At 36.1% G+C, this 20,509-nt stretch overlaps 1 protein-coding gene across 20 annotated transcripts in view; it reads left to right on the top strand.

Moving 5' to 3' along the window:
* Window positions 1-20,509, top strand: part of Bclaf3 (BCLAF1 and THRAP3 family member 3) — a 60,048-nt gene that overhangs the window by 21,581 nt on the left and 17,958 nt on the right. For 11 of the 20 annotated variants that reach the window (XM_075958298.1, XM_075958293.1, XM_075958305.1 and 8 more), the window contains 8 exons: window positions 1,168-1,737; window positions 2,396-3,046; window positions 4,452-4,627; window positions 6,032-6,146; window positions 6,750-6,813; window positions 8,080-8,195; window positions 15,205-15,319; window positions 16,660-16,755. In XM_075958298.1, the coding sequence (XP_075814413.1) occupies window positions 1,168-1,737; window positions 2,396-3,046; window positions 4,452-4,627; window positions 6,032-6,146; window positions 6,750-6,813; window positions 8,080-8,195; window positions 15,205-15,319; window positions 16,660-16,755 (1,903 nt within the window). Of the gene's footprint in view, window positions 1-1,167; window positions 1,738-2,395; window positions 3,047-4,451; window positions 4,628-6,031; window positions 6,147-6,749; window positions 6,814-8,079; window positions 8,196-8,926; window positions 10,008-15,204; window positions 15,320-16,488; window positions 16,542-16,659; window positions 16,756-18,590; window positions 18,737-20,509 lie in introns of those variants that run through there. The other 9 variants (XM_075958307.1, XM_075958302.1, XM_075958301.1 and 6 more) reach the window with 5 other exon arrangements.

The raw sequence follows: 20,509 nt of genomic DNA on the forward strand, positions 1-20,509 counted from the left end.
ATCATTTTATGATTGGCTCATGACCTTTGGTCAGCAACTGTGGTTGCAGTGTCAGGGGTCTGTCTGAATGAAAATAGCCAGTTCCTGCTTGTGTCCAGGTAGGACCTCATTGACTACCAGACTGGATGTACTTCCTGAGGATCTGGTTGAAGCCAGACATGAGTCAGAATAGGATGGCGGGGTAATATGGGGCATAGGTCTTAGTAAACTGGCCCCTGGGAAAAAACAACAGTTCCTGGTCCCTTCAACAACACACTCTGGCTAGATTTATAAGCTCTTTAAACAACACATCTTTCAATTAATACATAAGGGTCAGAAGATTTTGGAAAGAACAGAAGTTTATGCTAGAAATATTTATGGAGTGATAGGTATAGTAGTCCACTCTTATATTTCCAGCATACTAGTGGCAGAGACAGAAAGATTGCTTTAAGTATAAGGTTAGCTTTGTTAATAGAAACAATACCGGTCAGGCCTGCTTTTTTTATAGAGTGGGAGTTGATTTTTTTTTAGAAACAAACAAACAAAAAACTAATATATGAAGGAAAAGTAGAGATTGATATTTTATGATTATTTTCTCTTTTCTGCCCCTGCTACCTGTTAAGCTTCTTACTTTGGTATGACCATGAAGGAGAGAACAGTTGGGAAAACTATGGAAACATTTCTCGGTATGAGTTTGGATAGTAGAATGCGGTTTCAGAGGTCATGTTCAGTTTTCTAAACACTCTGATATATTTGTTCTTACTTTGCTCTTGCTTGTTTCTCACTTGGCTATTGAACCTGATGGAAGCTTTTCCTGATTGGCCTTTTGGAGTCGCTACATTTTCTTTAGTTAGAACTTTTCTATCAGTAGTCTCTAAAAAAAGATTGTGCTATATAGCTGATCTGGTCCCCCTCCAATATGATAGGTCTGTTTAACCCAGTTGGATGTGCTCATTGAATACATTAGGTTTGATGAAGAGAATACAGTTGTCAGGTAGGACAAAACAGTTATTAGACCTCCTCACCCCAATATATAAATTCCAGGTATATATATAACAAATTTGTAGATTTACCTCAAGTGGATTAGTAGTGGAATTCTAGGAAAGGTCAGTGTTTTAGGTAAGTCACACTATGCAAACAGTTAAATGTCTTAAAGTTAACTAAACTTCTCTATGTTTGTTCACATAGGTCATTATCACCACAATCTAGGAATTTTGAATACTATGAGGAAAGACATTTCCATGGGCATTATGACCCTGAATATAGATATGATCCAAAAAGACCCTTTACTTGGAGACTGGACGATGAGAAACGTGGACAGAATAAACTAAGGATTTCCCCTCGTGTGAATCCTTATTATCGGTCTTATGAAAATAGATCACCTTCCCCAAATGTAAAGTCTGTAGAAAAATTTGACACATATAATCCTCACCAAGAATATTTCCCTGGAAGAGGGGATGATGACAGAAGATCTCAATATATGCCCACATACTCAGAAAGTGCAGCAAGCTATACAGAGCATGAAAGGGATTGCTATTCCCCCAAAATACAAGGAAGGTTTATTCCTGAGGAGCACAGAGTTAGAGGAAGTGGGAGAGGAGGGAAGCCACCTCAGATGTCACTGGAAGATTCCTTTGGATTTGAAGAGACATGGCATGAAGATGAATTGAGACACCAGAGGGTCCAAGAAGAAAACTATCCTCAGTCACCCAGAAGAGGCTCAGAAGACTTTGATGCAAGGATGCCTTTTCAGAAGAGGTACAGGAAATCATTAAGCCTGGGCAGTTTGGCATAAGGCCTCAAGTAAAAGAGTCTGTTACTTTTATGTTGACTGTGATCACCTTTTTTTTTATCTCAAAAGATGAAAATATTTCTTTTTTGCCAGGTGGTGTTGGCACATGCCTTTACTCCCAGGATTTGGGAGGCAGATACAGGCAGATTTCTGTGAGTTCAAGGCCAGCCTGGTCTACAGAACCAGTTCCAGAACCCGCTCCAAAGCAGCACAGAGAAACCCTGTCAAAAATTAAACAAACAAAAAGATTATTTCTTTTGAAGTAATTCATGCTAATAGCTAGAATATGTTTTTCTTTTCTTTTTGGTGTTTGAGACAGTGTTTCTCTATGTAGCCTTGACTGTCCTGGAACGCACTCTGTAGACCATACTAGTCTTGAACTCAGAGATATGCCTTCATCTCCAAGGTGCTGGGATTAAAGTTATGTGCCTCCATGCCCAGCTAAAGCGAGAATGTTTTTAAAAGATGTTACTCTTTAACTTTATGTGTTTTTATAAGTTGGCATGAGGTCTTATATCTTGTCATTGCAATGCTGTGTTTTAAGGTCAGATTGCTCAATATTCTACGCATTGAAATTTTTTACTTCAGTGTATTGCGAATATAAACTTTTTTATGTCAACACAGGTATCCTGAGGATCATGATTTCAGAAAGTATGACTACACACCAAAAAGACCTACAGATGCAGCAAGGTATGAAACTAGAGAGCCGGCCAGAATCTCAAAGTGGAAGCCTGAGCATTCTTTTGTACCTTTTCAAGAGAAGGATGAAGAGTGGAGCTACGGATCACAAAGCCATAGATACACTGAGAGAGAATACCCAGAGCTGATTTCAGCAACCAGAGTATCTTATGACTACCGTCACAAACATCATAAGCTTTCAGACAGTGAGCAGGACTTTCCTGATGAGAGATTTCAGAAGTACTTGAAGGAAGAAGACAGAAAATACAGTTCTCTAAAAGTTTCTGGAAATAGAGAGTCAGATTGTTTCAGTACTGCAAGAGGAAGAGAGAATGAAAATGATCAGGTCAATGGGCCCTTTCAACTATACAAGAAAGACTGCATTTCCTATACTAATACAAATATAAAGGAAGCTGATTTGGGGCCTTGCAATGACAAATGGAAGAAAAAAATAAATAAAGAAGATTGCAGAAAAGAGAGTGCCTCTTCTAGTAAACAACTTGATGCAAGCCCAAAGCATGAAGAGAAACGATATTCATTTGTCAAGAAGAAATCACTTACTGTTCAAGTAGATATGAACAAGAAGAACGCATTTAGGTATTAGCATTTTTAAATATTTATTGATAGATTTTTTCCACCTTAATTTTCAGTTTCCAAGATGGGATTTGTACTGTTGGTTAGATTACATTGAGTGTTCAAGAAATTACCAAGATTTTTCCCCAAAGTCCTGTAATGAGGAAAAGTTCTGTAGCTAGTAATAGGTGATCGTGTGTCTTCTGGTTCCCATAGCTTATCTCCAGATAATTCTTAGGTTTAGGGCATTTCAAGGACTTATTTCTCTTTATGAAGTCAGATGTTTTTATACTGCCAGGTGTTTTTTTTTTAATCCAGTCATAGGAGAGTTCAGCTTCTATTCTTTTTGTTTGCGTGTTTGTTTTTTGAGACAAAGTCTTACTATGTAGCCCTGGTTCTCCTAGAACACTCTTTGTAGACCAGGCTGACCTCAGACTCAGAGAGATCAGTCTGCTTTTGTCTCCCAAGTACTGGGGATTAAAGGTGTGTGCTACCACCATACCAGGCCAGCATCTGTTCTTTATGCAGCTTCTTAGACTGTTCCTTGTTGCTTTTGACGTTCATAGAATCTTTTAGCAAGAAGGAATCTTAGCAGGTCCTTATTTTATAAAGGATAAAAGTTAGATTTTAGAAGTGGAAATGTCTTTTTTTTTATGTCTTTTTGGGATCCCAGGAGACAGATAACTTGATGTATGATTCTTACTGTGGTTTCAACATGACTGAATTTAACTGACTAGATTATTATCCAATATGGGGGAATAAGGCTATAATTTTTGTGTGCCTGAGCATGCATGTGTGTGTGTGTGCTTGCATGTGCATACGTGAATGTTGGCACATATGTCCCATGGCAGGTGTGGACATAACAGAGCACAGTTTTGGGGAGTTGTTTCTCTCCTTCCACCATGAGTTCTAGGGATCAAACTCAGGTCATGAGGCTTGCATGGCAGATTCTTTTACTGCTGAGTCATCTTGCTATCAAACAGTTAATTTCTTAATAGTTTTAGTTTCAAAACACTATTCTAAGCTTCTAATTGTTTATAGTGAGGGAGAATTTTTATTAAGTCAGGTTTTTAGTTTTAATAATAGCTTTTCATGTATAGAAAGTATAGTAGTGGTTCAGAGTGGCTGATTACAATGTTTTGACAATATTGAAGAATAAAAATAGTGTGATTATTTCTTGTATATTAGGTGACTTAATGCCTTGTATGTTTGAAGGAAAAATTCACTTAGAATTGTGATTTGAAAGAGCTCAGGACCTTTTATCTATACTTATCTTCCACTTGTGGTTTATTAGTTTTATAGCATGTACTTTTATGCCTAAATTATGACAGAATAAATATATTTTTAATGTTTAGGTGTCTTAATTTTAGCAAATTCCATCCTTATCTAAACAGTTTCAAATTTAATTAAACATCTCAAATTATTTTAGGTCCACTTCTAGATACTCTGCAGAGAGGCAGCTATCACATGATTTGGTTGCTGTGGGCAGAAAAGCTGACAATTTTCATCCAGTATTTCACCATCTCAACTCACCTCAGAACCCTGAAGACAAACCTGCAGAAGAGTTTGCTCAGGAAATCATCACACTAATCCATGAAGTTAAAGGTTGGTAGATTTTGCCCAAACATTATGTATAGCACAAAAATAATGCACTAACTTTTCACAAGACACAAATACTTTAATAATATTCCATTTTGAGTTAGGAAATCTGTTGGAAAGAGTACCAGACATTCATTCAAGCATAGTTTTTTTTTAGTATTTTCAATAAGTTTCTGCTTCAAATGCTAGTGGACTGCAAATCATTAGTTAGTAAAAGATCAGCCTGCTCCAAACAACAGGCATATTGAGAACCTAACAAAGGAGGAAGAAGCAATAAAAACAGGTATAAATTCCAGATAATCCAGAAGTTAGGTTATTTTATGATATTATCAACCCACCCCCAGGGCCTTCCTAGCACTTTTTACCATAAGCTGGTTCCTGTGTGATCAGTGGAAGATTTCATTTTGTGTGTGTGTGTGACATCAAAGAGTTCATTAGGGCTTTAAAGATTTGCATTAAAGTTTTGTTTTTGATAAATTTCCACTAATTGGAAAAGCAGTGTTATAAAACAACTTTCCCTAGTAGTGCTGCTTAAATTATAGATATTCTAGACAAGAGACTTTTAAGTATGTCAAAATTTTATTTGCTTTCATCTTTACCTTCATGAAACATATTTTTAGAATAATTATTGGTGCTGAAGAGATAGCTCAGCAGTTAAGAGTATTAGCAGCTCTTGAAGAGGCCTCAGGTTCCCAGTACCTGCGTGACTAAAGTATACAGCTTGTTGGGAACAGTTTATTCTCTCAGCTCAATATCTTTTTACCCAAAGAAAATATAGTTTTCAGGAAGTATGGTAGTATTTTACAGAAAAAAAAATGGAGTGTCCCAGAACAGGACTAGTGAATTAGAGAAGGTTGTTTGCATAGCATTGGGCCGATTAAGTGTATTCTTTTCTATACTATTAAGAACTTGCTGCAGAGCTAATTTTAGAATGTCTTTGTGAATTAAAGTTAATGTAAAAGTGAAGTGGTGTTGGAAGGCACTCTGATATTTAAACAGAACTTCCAGTATTTGTTCAAAGATTATTTTTATTTTATTGCTAATTGATATAATTTTCACTGCTGTTGAACTATAGAGTGTCTTTCTTACATTCTGGATAGAGTGTCATCTTACCATGGGCCAGAATGATTGTTACTTTGACAATGTCATTCTTGTAGACAAGAAAGTAATCATGGCAGATAGGAAAAAAATCCTTCAATTTATAAGTCAAGTTTTTAAAAATTCTTTGGTTTTAGAAAACCATGAGCATTCCAACTTAATAATGCAAATAAAGTTTGGGTCTTGTTTTTATTCCATGGGGAACAATTTGGATACATTTTAATGGCCCCTTCTTGATCTTAAGCTTTCTGTAATCTTTTTAAATGGCAATCAGTTTCATGTTGTCATGGAACTATTTGTTTCCTTTTGCAGCAAGTTGTTTTGCACCATCTAATGTTACTTTAAACGAGCGTTTCTCAAGAATACAAAACAGACATGATGCAGATTTCAATGAAATGAAATTGAATTCAGATCCAGAATTTCACAGGTAATGATTACTCTCTTTCCATTTACCTCATGAGAATAAACCTCAGAATAGATGTCAAGCCATTGGAATCGGTTACTTTAAGTGGTCACAAATGATTGTTCTGAGGCCTGAGGATGAAAGAATGCCTTTTGCTGACACTTGTCCAAGCATATCATATACCCTGTGTGGAGTGCTAAGATGAATCAGTGTTAGAATGTTGTGTGTCACCAGAATACAGTTTGAGGTCACTGTTAATAGTGATTAGAGAACCACCAAAACTTCCCTATAATGTGGTCCATAGGATATGTATAGACTAGTACTTTGCCATATGGTGAAAACCTAGCAGGGCATGGTGGTGGTGCATGACTTTAATCCTAACACTTGGGAGACAGAGGCAGGCAGATATCTGAGTTTAAGGCAGTAAGTTTCAGAACAGCCAGGGCTATATTAGAAAGACCCTGTCTTAAACAAACAAAATAAATGAAAACCTACCTGACAGCAGGTTTCTTCTGCTTTTTCCAAGACCCACTGGTTTTATTTCAAATCTATTCTGTAGTAAAATCAAGGTATCAGTGCATAACATAATTAGCATAATTATTTAACTATATCTCTTTATTATTTTAGGAGAATAGATATGTCTTTGGCCGATCTTCAGAATAAGCAGACTATGGTATATGAACCAGATGAGGTAAGTGAATACAGTTATTATTGGTATATTAGCAGGAAAAGGTTTGTGACAAGATCCAGAAAGGAGTTAAAGATGTATGAAGAAAGGCTGATATCCATGAATCTAAAATTGAAAAAGTTCTCAAAGTGACTGATTGCAGTCCAGGTAGAGTAAGAATACCAAAACACATTTTCTTTGAGATTATTAAGGATAGCAACTTTGAAAAATTGATTTAAAAATTATATTTAATACTCATCCCCAGTCTCCTCAGTGTAAAGCTTACAGAAAATATGATTGATAGCCGTTTTTCTAAATCTGGCACATGGAATATATATTTGTAATTGTATGTGAAAGAAATACAAAGGAACTATGGCATTTGGTGCTGCCCTTCTGTTTGTTGTAGAATTTAAGAACTATTCTGTGGATTATAAACTAGCAAAATAACAAAAATAATTCTAAATTTCTATATTATCATGTATGTGGCTCCTACCCAACACCTCTCCTTCTGACCTTCTGTTATACTGATTAGAAAGACTGTTGAGACTAACCAGGTTGTCAAATTCTAAATGAATTGTTAAGCTTTCCTTTGAGAATGTTTCTGTAGTGAAGAGATTTTAATGTATTTTTGGTAGACTGTTTAAGTAATTTTTCACTTACAAAGTTTTTGTTAATACAGATAGTTTAATTTATTGAATGACATTTTAAGGAAATTTCTAATTGTCTTTGTAATCAACTTATAGGAAATTTGAAGACTTAAAAAAATCCATAATTCCTGTAGTTATAACGTGATACATTTTAACAGTCTATCAGATGCAATTCAATATGCTTTTTTCATAATCCATACTATCACTTTTATGTTAAAGTTCTAAATTCCCCCCATGGCCTTTTACAATCATGGTTTTTAAGTTTTAAATTTTTTTCACTAACGTTTTTCATATTCACTTTGATATATCATTTATTGATTTTAGTGACTGTATAGTTTTGTTTTATTTATTTACCATAATTTAATTCATAGTTCTTTTCTTTAAATTATTTTTACATTTAAGTTGCTCCTTTTTTGTTATTTTAAATATTTTTCAAGAGGCAACCTTTTCTTTGGGATATAATCCCAGAAATAGGATTCCTAGTTCAAAATTAAGAACTTTTCTGACTAATGTCAATTGTGTCTCAAAGCATTTATATCAGTTTATACTACCACTAGCAGGATGAGTATAAAGTAATTAAGGACTTTTAATTAAGATTCTTATTAGAAATGTAATTGGTTTATATTCTGTCAAAATTCCTCAGACTCTGGTCAAAGTAATAGATCCGAATGACCTGCGACATGACATTGAAAGAAGGAGAAAAGAGCGATTACAGAATGAAGACGAGAACATTTTTCATATGACTAGTCCTACAGAGAGGTAATCAGTAAATGAAAAATATCCTGCTATCAGGGAGCTTTTGGTTTCAGCAGTTTTTATATTTTTGTATGATTAATGTTAGTCTAGGGATTTAAGTTCTCAGATCTGTTTTATGTTTATTAAAATTATTCATTGGTTATTCCATGAAGTTTGATTTAAACATCAAAAACAATGGGGAGGGTGAATATTTAAGGTCTTCCTAAGTCTAAAGAAGAGAGTATAATAGTTGTTTGAGTGTTACCAGCAGCCAGGACCAACTTTATATAGACTGTTCAGCTCAAGCGGATTAAAACTAATAGGCTTGGGCCTTTATATTCTGACTTAGTTTGAATAACTACAAAATTTTGAGGTCAGTACAGTTCTGTTTGGGAACTCTTCTTGGGTCTATGAAGTAGGCAGGTATAGTAGAACAGGTGGAAAAAGTCGGGAGTGGTGGCGCATAGTCCTAGCACTGTGGAGGCAGAGGTGATCCATAGTGAGATCCTGTCTCCAAAACTAAACAAAACAAACAATAAAAAGAAACAGCAGAGGAAGACCTCAATTTGAATCTCATTGACTCTGCCCATTTACAAACTGTCAACAAATTTTATGAATCTTTAGGAATCTCTCCATACTATAATGATGAGACCAGCTTATTATGCAGGGAGAGCTATACTATTAAGTCACTGGCATCTTTGAAGTTCTGTAATGTACAGCAAAGAGATCACCATCATATCATGTTTTCTTTGCAGGAGTCTTCTATCACACTTCTTTGCAGGAGTCTTTAGTCATCTAAATTGGCCCCAGTCTACCTCTAGTTCTGAGAACTAGTAGAACCTATGGCAACTATGTGACCCCCGTAATGATTATGAGGAATAATTGAATGAGACAATTTCTAGTTTGGTCAAGAGTCCTTAATCAGTTTGAATCTCTCAGAAGCAGGGATTTGAATAGAAAGAAATAATGATAATTCTTTTTACATGATCCTTAGTGTCAACTCTTAAAACATTTAAATATTTGACCAGACTTTTAAATCAACTCTAAACCTAAGTAGCCATACTCAAAATACATGAAGTTTGTTTTAACTGGACTTGATTTTGATAGTAAGTTTGAGACTGATTAAAAGATAGTAAAACTGTGTATTTTGGTATATAAAACAATTGGAATATGGAAAATGTCCTAATATGTTTGCTTAACACATGGTATTACCTTGTTTTTACTGACAAGCTGTCTGTTGTGTTTTTTTCTTGGCTGAGAAAGCATTAGAAACACAGTGTACCAAGAAGTGGATTTTTTAAAAAAAAAATTGGGATGATAACCATATCATAAATGCTCCAAGACTTATCTTTACCCTTTGAGATGATTAGAACTTGAATCTGTTTGGGTTCAGTGCCCAGCTCTAGGAACCCTAGCTATGTGAATGACTTGGGGTAGATTATCTAGCCTTTGTTTCCTCATCTGTGAAAATAGGAATGAGATTTGTGCTTACCTCATAATGGTGATCAGGATTAGGTAAAATGTAGCTGGTTTTCATTAAGCTTGTTAATGTTAGCTTTGAGAACTGTTGTAGCATGAAACATGATAATTCTTTTTTTAAAATTCAGTATTTTTTGCCATAAAATTCACCCTTTGTAAGTAAGCAATTTGAGTTGTTTTTACTATATTCACAGAGTTGTATAAGAACCACTTATCTCGGCCAGGTGGTGGTGGCCCACGCCTTTAATCCCAGATCTCGGGAGGCAGAGGCAGGTGGATCTCTGTGAGTTCGAGGCCAGCCTGGTCTACAAGAGCTAATTCCAGGACAGCCAGGGCTACTCAGAGAAACCCTGTCTCAAAAAACCAAAAAAAAAAAAAAAAAAAGAACCACTTATCTCGTAGGGTGGTGGTGGCATATACCTTTAATACACCTTTAATCCCAGCACTTGGGAGGCAGAGGCAGGTGGACCTCTTTGAGTTCCAGGCAAGCCTGCCTGGTCTACAAGAGCTAGTGCCAGGACAGGTTCCAAAGCTACAGAGAAACCCTGTCTCAAAAAACAAAAAACAAACAAACAAAAAAAGAACCACTTATCTCAGAAATATTTTGTCACTCCAGAAGAAAGCAGTGTACCTTACTGTAGAACACCCCCTCCCCATTTTTTCATTTTCCCTTCCCTGGAAAACCACTGTTACACATTCTATGGATTGCCTATTTTTGGCATTTCATATAAATGCAGTAATATGTCTGGCATTTCGTGACTTCTTATTTTATGTAGCATGTATTAAAAGTTTATCCATACTATAGCACAAAGATTTCTTTTATGGCTAAATAATGCTACATTGTATGGATGTATCATTTGTTGTTTATCCATTTATCAGTTGATGGTCTTTTGATTTGTTTTTACTTTTTGATTATTGTGAATAAATAGTGTTGTGAATATTTTGTGTGCAAGTTTCTGTGTGGTCATGTCTTCATTTTTATTAAGCATATACCTACATGTAGAATTGAGGAGTTAGATGATTATTACCAAACTGTTTTTCAAAATGACTATATCATTTTACACTCTAATAGCAATGGGGAGGTTCAAGTCATTCATGTCTTTACCGTTACCTGTGAGGTTCTTTTTTTCTTTTTCTTTTTAAAATGATACCAGATCTGGGGAGATTGCCCAGTGGGTAAACATGCCTGCTGTTAAGCCCAACAATTTGAGTTCAATTTCTGGAACCCATGTGGAAGAAGAGAGCTGAATCCACATGTAGTTCTCTGACCTGATTGTGTAGATTATAGCAGAGGCATACACACACTTACACATGATTATACATGCCTATACAAACACACACAGTGTAAATAAACATAAAATTTTAAAGTTTTAAATGATGAACTGTTCATCTTTGACTCAGTTCAGTTTCCTTACTAAAGTAAAATTTATCCTTTTATCTTAGAAATAAAGTTTGCCAATTTCAGTATGTAGTTTGTAGAGAAATTCAGATAAAACATAATGTCATAAATCATAGGATTTAGGGCTGGAGAAATGGCTCAGAGGTTAAGAGCATTGCCTGCTCTTCCAAAGGTCCTGAGTTCAATTCCCAGCAACCACATGGTGGCTCACAACCATCTGTAATGGGGTCTGGTGCCCTCTTCTGCCTTCAGGCATACACACAGACAGAATATTGTATACATAATAAATAAATATTAAAAAGTCATAGGATTTAGTGATTTCCTCCTATGGTATTCCCATTAAAATGTAAGTTATATGAAGGCTCTCTGTGTTTGTTCACCAATATATTCCATTGCCTTGAGCTCAATCCATATTTGCTAAATGTGTAAAGACTTGACAAAGCAATAGCTGTAAGGCATTTCTATCTGGATTACTATTCCTTAATGTCTTGGGATCTTTTACCAACAAACTTAATTCTTTGACATTCCAAACAATGTATAAGACCTTGCTGTTCTCTCTTGACTCCTCAATAATGAATATCTTACCTTGATGTCTCCAGACCTTATGATGTCTCCAAGTCTTCTGGCACATGATTTCCCCTTCTAACCAGAATTACTAAATCCTCTGCAATGTAAATTGAGATGTATTATATAGGTATGGGCCATGTGTAAACAAAAAGTTTAAAAATTGTAGCACTGAACTCCAAGAGGCCACGAAGCTACCAAAACCTTATTTTTCAGTAGGGAACTTATGGGGAAAGACGGTTTATACTAAACTAGTGTGAACTTCATTGAGGGCTTTCCATATACAGGTGATACATAATTCCTTGTTGTAAAGTTACATTTCTATGTTTTGTGGATACCATGAAAACTACACAAAACTCTTGACTTCCTGGCACTTGGAACTTGATGGTAGGAGAAAGAAAATGTCATTGCAATGGTAGGTTAAAAACTAAGGTAGAAGAGGAAATTCACAGGAATTTGTGTAATACAGTTTTGCAATTTTAGTGGACATGTGAATTGATTGAAAGAGTCAGCCAGCTACATCATACCTGGGAGTATAGTACTTCAAAACAGGGAACCAAATGCAAAGATGTTAAGGCAAAAGCATGTTTTTTTCTTGGCTAAGGACTAGAATTATGTCTAGTCGGGTTGTAGTAGAGTAGAAAGAAGGGAGGGAGAGTGGGGAGATAGCTCAGTGGGCAAAGCACATGCTGAACAAGGCCGACCTAGATTTAGGTCTCCACAATAATCCTCTTGTAATTCTACTGGGAGATGGGAGACAGATACAAAATAAGAACTGGCGGCCTGTGGACTAGCCTGAAAGAGCAACAGTAAATAAGAGAACCTGGTCTCCCAAGATGAAAGGTAAAGAATGACTCCTCAGGTCATTAGCTGACTTTCATATATGCGCTGTTACACATGTGTGCCTGCACCTATATAAACTTAGAGATATGTAAAAGTATACAAAAGGTTAAAAGTCACTAGATGAGGCCTAGATGATTTCATAAAGGACTTTGAAGGACATAAAGACTATTTTACAGTGAGTGAAATTAAAAACATTTGGTGTTCTAACTAAAGAAAAGATATGATCTCTAAATTTTAAAAGTATTACTGTGGCTGCAGCTGTAGGAATTATAGACAAAACCATTTCATTTTATGACTGATTTCACTTTCATAGTGCTTTTAAGTTTCATCTCTGCTGTGTCATATGTCAATGGTTTTTTTTCTTAAAAACTTCATTTTAAGGCTGGAATGGTCTTTGGATATTCTACGTTGTATTTACCTGATTGTTCATTTCTTATAGCTATTTGTGGTTTTCCACCTTTTGCCTGTTTGAAGGCATGCTGTTAGGTCCACACAAGTAGCAATCTATTTATTGTAACCTTTTTGTTCTAGTGAGTGTAACATAGCATCTCACTGTGTTTTTGATTGACATTTCCCTGATGACTAATGATAAACATTTTTCATATGCTTTTTGGCCATTTATATGTCTTATGTAGAGTAATTTTGTCTAAATCCTTTGCCCATTTTATAATCAAAGTCTTTATTGCTGAGGTATAATAGTTAGGAGGGTTGTTTTTGTTTGAAACAGGGTCTCACCATAAAGCCCTGGCTGGTCTAGAACTCACTATTGTAGCTCATGCTAGCCTCAAACTCATAGAGATCTATCTACTCTGCCTCCTAAGTGCTAGGATTAATGGCATGATACTACACCTGGATAAAAGAGTTCTTTACTATTCTCTAGGCCAGTGAGATGGTTCAGTAGGGAAGGCACTTTTTTTTTTACCAAACCTGACAACCTGAGACATACATATTTTTCCTTGACCTCCACATGTGTGTTCTGACTCACATACACACAGTAATAAAATATAGTAGCATGTTAATAGTTCTTTATATATTCTAGATACTACAGTCTGTTACTGGAAATGATTGTGACTAGAAATGATTCAGATTTTAGATTATTTGGAATACTTACATATATATACTCAACTCCTGTGGGTAGGGGGCCCTTAACTAAACATGAAATTTATTTATGTTCTTTCATTCATTTTCAGAAGGAAATTCTATACAGTATTTTAATGTGCCTTTGTTTTGACTATGTTTTGTCTTACATGGTCAGGTGTAGAATTTTTCTTTATGTTGGTGCTCAGAAGGCTTCAGATTTTGTAACATTTCAGATTTTTGTATTAGGGATGTTCAACCAGTATTCCTTTATAGGATATGTTTTGCAATAAGGATTTTTATAGCATAAGGCATTTGTAATTTTGCCAAATAGAAATGAGCACTTCGAATATTTAGTCTATTTTTGACCTTTATCGTTTTTATAGGCAAGTATGTGTGCTTTTTAATGTATCCTCAATATATAGTTTTGTAGTTACACACTGCTATTTTGACTTAGTACCATATCACATTTTATCAGGATGGCAGGTTTCTGAACATTTCATAGATCCTGAAGTTCTATTTTGTGTCAGGTTCTGGGGTCAGTGATGAGAACACAAATAAACCAGTAGTATTCAAAACTTATTCCATTAAACACACAGATATAAGCAGTAGCTACAGCAGGAAAGATAGGTGTTAGGACCTCTAAATGCTGTATGTGTCACAGTAGGGTTGTCTATTCCACCTCAGAAATTGCAGGTACAAAGTTGTGGAAGCAGGAAAGATCATGGTATGTGCTGGGAACTAGCTATACACAGTTAATTATTTAAAGTTCAATATATGTGTTGGGGAGATTGGAGGAAACCATGTAGTAAGGCCATAAAGAGTCAGGGCAAAACGGACACAGGAAATCATGAAGACTGATTTTTAACCCATACAAAATTCATGGGAGAGGCTAAAGCAGGGCAGTTGGCTCCCTAGGAAATGGGACCTGCCAAAGACATAGGAAAGGTCTTAAAAATGTTGTGGGGAAGGCCGGGCGGTGGTGGCGCACGCCTTTAATCCCAGCATTCGGGAGGCAGAGGCAGGTGGATCTCTGTGAGTTCGAGGCCAGCCTGGTCTACAAGAGCTAGTTTCAGGATAGGAACCAAAAAGCTATGGAGAAACCCCCAAAAAATGTTGTGGAGAGATGTAGGATATGACAAGGAAAGGCATTGCCAAGAGCTGTAGAAATGAAGCTTCCAGGATCTTTTTACCAAGCAGACTTGGAAGAGCCTGCTGTGACCTCAAGATCTCTCATGTTGTCAGAAGGTGGGAGCCTGTCCTTTGGAGTATGAGAGCCCATAGCCTTGGCAGTAGGTGACCATGTTCTAGTTTTCTACCTTACCTCTGATAAATGGGCTGGGTCATAAGCCATTGATGCGTCTGCCAAGAATCTCAGTAAGTGGGGGCAGGGGAGTCAGGGATGCTTTTTTCTGAGGGGGAAAAATTCTTCCATGTATCAGCTATAGCCTCCAGGATTCCTGTTCTTCATTGAGAGTCAGATTGAGACTCCTAGTACAAGGAATGTTGTTTTTGCTCTATTGCTAACTTCCAGCTTAGTAAAATAATGTTTGTTGAAAACATCAGTCTTAATAACTATCATTTATAGTTTTAGTAGTGACAGATCATTGAAATTTTACTATTGTGCTTTAACTGGTTAAAGTAACAAGATTCTTTCTTTCCCTTTATTAGGAATCATCAGTGTCCCAGTTTTTCAAAGGTGAAGACAGTTCGTGCTGATGGATTTCAAAAACCTTCACATTTTATAAAATCAAATTTTAGAAAATTTATTCAGAAACCTTACATAGTAAGATTGGAGTTTCAAGTTTTTAATTTTTGTACATTATAAATATTTCCATACTTTTCAAAGTGGTTGTAACTTCATTGTGTTATAACAGTGTTGAAGCTTAAAAGATTTTATGATCAAGAAAACTTATCTCTTGTTTTAGTAGAAATTTTTTTATTATAGTACTAATTTTCTAAAGATCTTTTGGTAACAACTTCATTAAAATATGATTTGCACGCTATAAAGTTCATTTCAGGTATATAATCTGGTGATTTTTAGTAATTCTTCAAGATGTGTTCTACTCCTCACCGTTGGCCAGTTGTTGGGCTTAAGACAGGATTTCACTTTGTTGCTCAGGCTAAGCAGTGCAACTTGTTATACACCCCAGGCTAGTCTCAAATTTACAACCCTCCTGCCTTCACCCACTAAGTGCTTGGTTTCTAGGCTTGTGCCACTATGCCAGAATAGGATATTGTCATTATCCAGTAAGAGCTCTCATGCCTGTTTAATTATTCCATGTTTCTACCCCCACAAAACGACTAATCTCTCTATCTTAAAGATTCGCTTATAGAATAGATGATGAATCTATAATATCTATAATATCCAACAGCTCTTCTGTAGGTGATGACTAAATGATGGAAGTCAGTTAGTTTGTAACCTAATTTTAGAAGTAATATCCCATTACTTTACTGTATGGTTATTACAAGAAGCAAGCTACTAGATCATGCCCACAAAGACAAGCATCATTGATGGAGATAATTAGGAGCCATGTCAACAGCTGTCTAGTACAATCCTCCTCTGGCCAGACTCCACAAAAATGGATTAAGTAGAAGGTAATAAGACTATTATATAGATTTTAGAAATTGGAAACTGGATAATGAATACCATCTTAATTGTTCGTGCTAGAGGACTCAAGTTCTCTGTAGTTAGATTGTACTGTAGTTTTTTCTCTTATTTCTGGGTCTTTCCAAGCTATTGCAACCTTTGTTTGATTAGGCTAACTTGCCTACTGGCAGTATGGAGAGTTTGTGTTTTTCTTGGCTAATAGACAACCTTTACCAAGTCCTGCTGGCAATGGTTTTTTTTTTCCTTTCCAAGTTGCATACATAAGTAAATGCTAGATTTATAATCCACTTTCTAAAAGTTAACCATGGTGTTATACAGAGTGTTTTTTTTTACACTTCTCACAGGCATGAATGAAACTGGCCCCTCACAAACTAGCATGGGTCATATGAGAGAAGAAGTATGTAAGCTCCATGCTCCCTGATTTGGGGTCTTCAAACAAATGTCTTAATTGGTGAGACTAGTTTTTAAAGTAACCTTTAAGGTATTATTAACCCATATTAATATTTTTTGTTCAGAACTATACTATGCAGAGAAACGATGCCATTACTCAGAAGATATTTAGAGTTGAGGAAAATCATCAAAACAGAAGAGGCCCTAGAAGGTCTTTCAAGGTATTGGGTATTGCTTTTCATTTATGTCTGACTACGGTTTTATATATTGGAAATAATGTTGCATTAGTAAATTAGAAACTATTTTGTGGCATTTTAAACAACAATTATAAACTAGTGTTTTGATTTCTATGACTATTGATAGAATTTATACTTAACAATTACCAGTTTAATAATGATGGTTAATCAGGATTTGATTTTGAATTTCATTATTACTAGTGGAACTCTTTTTTTCAAATAGTAATGTAGCTGCTTCTAGAAATTACCAAGGTTTTAAGACTTAGGGCAGAGTAGATTCCATGTGTAAGCATGTGGGCTGGGTCACTTCTCAAACTGTCCTAGGAGGTTGCTTGGAAATGCAGCTGTCCACAAGGAGTGTATGGGAAGAGTGAGGGAGGGAGGTTTGTAGAATTGTTTGGAATGTTTGTGTATGATGGGTTTGTGTCTGACGAAACTAAATATTCCTCCTTCCCACCTCCAGCACAAAATGATAAGATCGAAAACAAATATTTTTAGTCTTCTATGTCTACTATACTGGACAATATTTAAGACAGGATTTAGTTTCATCATTCATACAATTAATATTTGCTATTTTATGGCAAAGAAAAGTGATGGTACTGACAAGAATAAATTTTATGTTATTTAAGTGTCTGTGAGTGTATGCACATATGTGCAGTTACCCATAGAGGCCATGTGAAAGCACTAGATGCCCTTGAACTGAAGTTACAGGCAATTGGGAGCTACCCAGTGTGGGTGCCGGGCACTGAACTTGGGTCTTCTGGAAGAATGGCAGTCCCATTTTCCCAGTCCCAGGAATAAAGTTTGAAATTTTTGATTCATAGGTATTTTTACTTAATATCTTTTCACCCTCATTCATATTTGGCATAGTCATTATAAATCAGAAAAATAAGCCTAGCTAATTAGAACTTTGGAAGATTATATTTTTCAGTATGATGAATGCCAAGAATTCATTTCAAATTCTTTTATCTTTTCTCTTCTTGTATGTATACACATACATGTGTACATGCATTTGGAGACCAGGAGTAGACATTGGATGACTTTCTTAGGTGTTCTCCACCTCATTTTGCCTTTATTGATAGGTTTTCTTCTTTGACAACTTTATATATGTATATAAAACACTCTGTTTACTTTTGCTTCAGCTATGTCTTGCTTTGCTCCCACTCGTCTGTCCCCTACTTTCTTATAAATGTCTTTGCCATATTCACGATGTTTTTGTCTTGTGTCCCACAGAGTTTAGGATTGTATGATGACCTTGGGTTTGAAACTATCCATTAGACCCTGGTGGGTTCATCATTGAAAACATTATATAACTGGGTACTTTGAGTCTCCTTTTCCCAGAATTTGTTAGTTTCAATAGTGTGTGTTAAGCTTCTGCATTGTGTGATAGGGCCTTATGGTCCTCTTTCCCATCTGTAGCTGCCTATTAAATGTGCTAGTTTATGACTGCCTTGGTTGTATCGTGCTTAGAAAATAGCATTCCCCACCCTTCTCATCTTATAGCTCTTGCATTCTTTCTTCCTTATTCTTTTCTATAATGTTCTGTAAGACCTAAGTGGATGGTATAAAAAGTCTTAAATTGGGTTTGAGCCCTCAGCCATCCTTTATTCACAATATGTTGTGCTTGCATGAGTCTCTGCGTTCACCTCCATTCACTGCAAAGCAAAGCTTCTCTGATTAATCTTAAGATAAGCCTATGGGAATAAGCATAGATATTTAGAAGACAGTTTGACACTATGTTAATTTAGCTAATCAATGATAGTATGACCTAAGGCCTCATTAGTCATAGTTTTGTCTTATTTTTCTAACCCAATTTACAGTACTCGGCATGGATTTCCTCTTGTGGACTGGGCTTCAGATCCAATGAGGGAGCACTTGGTTATCCTTGTATCAATCACGCCACTATTGTACCAATGGGCACATCTTGCCTGGCAAGTTGGTAGTGTAGTTCAGCGTTCACAGCTGGGTAAGACCACTGTTACCTTATTCTCCCAGCAGCCTGAACAGCACCATCTAGCACTGTAAAAACTATACAGCAGGAAGCATCCAGCTCAATTCAAACTTGCTTTCTCTGTATCTTGTAACCAAGGTACAAGAAGTCTTCAGCAATGAGGTTTTGTCAACTATTTCTATAGACAACCAAGATGAATGCTAATAGCCTGTTTTGTTTGGGGCCTCTAGGGCACCCTTAATCAACAACTCTTATGGAAGTATCCCACACCTGGCACTGTTTTTTAAGTTACCCTGACCAAGCTTGCTTTTCTGTTAATATGAAAAAGCATTGACAAAATCATCTTTGGGTAGGTTTATTTGGCTTACGAATTATAGTCATCATCAGGGGAAGCTAAGACAGGAACCTGGAGGTAGGAACTGAAGCAGAGACCATGGAGGAATATTGCCTACTACTGGCTTGCTTTCCATGGATGGCTTAGATTACTTTTTTATACAGTCCAGCACCACCTGACCAGGGGTGGCACTGCACAGTGAAATCCAAGCATTAATTAAGAAACTTCCCCCACCGATGTGCCAAAGTCTCATCTAATGGATATAGTTCTTCAACTGAGGTTCCATCCTTCCAGACAACCTCAATCTGTGTCAGGTTGGCATGAAAAAAACCACCAGTACATCTTTGTCAACTCTACACAAACACATCAATTACTATTAAACTGTGATGTTTCCTTTCTTGCTTATCCTTAAGATCTCATATTAATAGCACAATATGAAACACAGTCAAAGTTTAAAAGTACCTATTTGAACAGCATTGTTCCCAGTATTCCCCCCTCCATTTTCATTTTGCCTATATACTGCTGTCCCACCTCCTTAAAGCAACAGTATCCAATTTCTAGTTTCCTGGATTACATAGGTATTCCAAGTTAAACACATAAAGAGTTGAAGCACTTAATAGAGACCATGCATTGTCTTTCTGGTCTGGGTTTCCTTGAATGCATTTTTCTAGTTTCATCCATTTCCCTGCTCATTCCTTATTTTCCTTTTTCTTCATAGCTGAATACAATGTCACTGTGTGTGCATACAACAGTTTCATTAGCCATTCATCGGTTAATGGATATCTAGACTGATTCTGTTTCCTAACTGTTGTGAATAGAGCTACCACGACGATGGACATGCAAATGTCTCTGTAGTAAGATACATTTTTTGAGTGGTATAGCTCATATGGTAGTCTTCTACCATATGAATACTTGTAATTTTTTTGAGGAAACTCTAGACTGATATCTAAAGTGGATATACCAGTTTACACTTCCACTAGTGTATAAGTGGTCTCCTTGACCCACAACCATGCCAGTGTTTGTCATCCTTTGTATACTGATGACAACCAGTCAGACTGGGGTGAGATAGAATCATAAAATAGCTTTATTATTTTTTAATTTTATGTGTATGGATGCTTTTCCTCATGTATATCTGTATACCATGTGTATACAGTGCTTTTGGAGGCCAGAACAGGGTGTCATATATCCTGGAACTAGAGTTACAGGCAGTTGGGAGCTGTTGTGTGGGTGCTGGGAATCAAACTCTGGTTCTCTGGAAGCTGTAACTGCTAAAGCCATCTTTATTACACTTTGAATAGTTTTAATATACATTTCCCTGATGACTAAGTATATTAAACACTTTTAAAAGTGTTTTCTAGCCATTTATATTTCTTCTTTGAGAACTCTGCTGAGTCTCTTAGCACATTTGGCTTGTTTGTTTTTATGGAGTTTAGTTTTTTAGTTTTATGTATATT

The sequence above is a fragment of the Microtus pennsylvanicus genome, chromosome X (assembly GCF_037038515.1).
Source record: "Microtus pennsylvanicus isolate mMicPen1 chromosome X, mMicPen1.hap1, whole genome shotgun sequence".
NCBI classification, from domain to species: Eukaryota; Metazoa; Chordata; class Mammalia; order Rodentia; family Cricetidae; genus Microtus; species Microtus pennsylvanicus.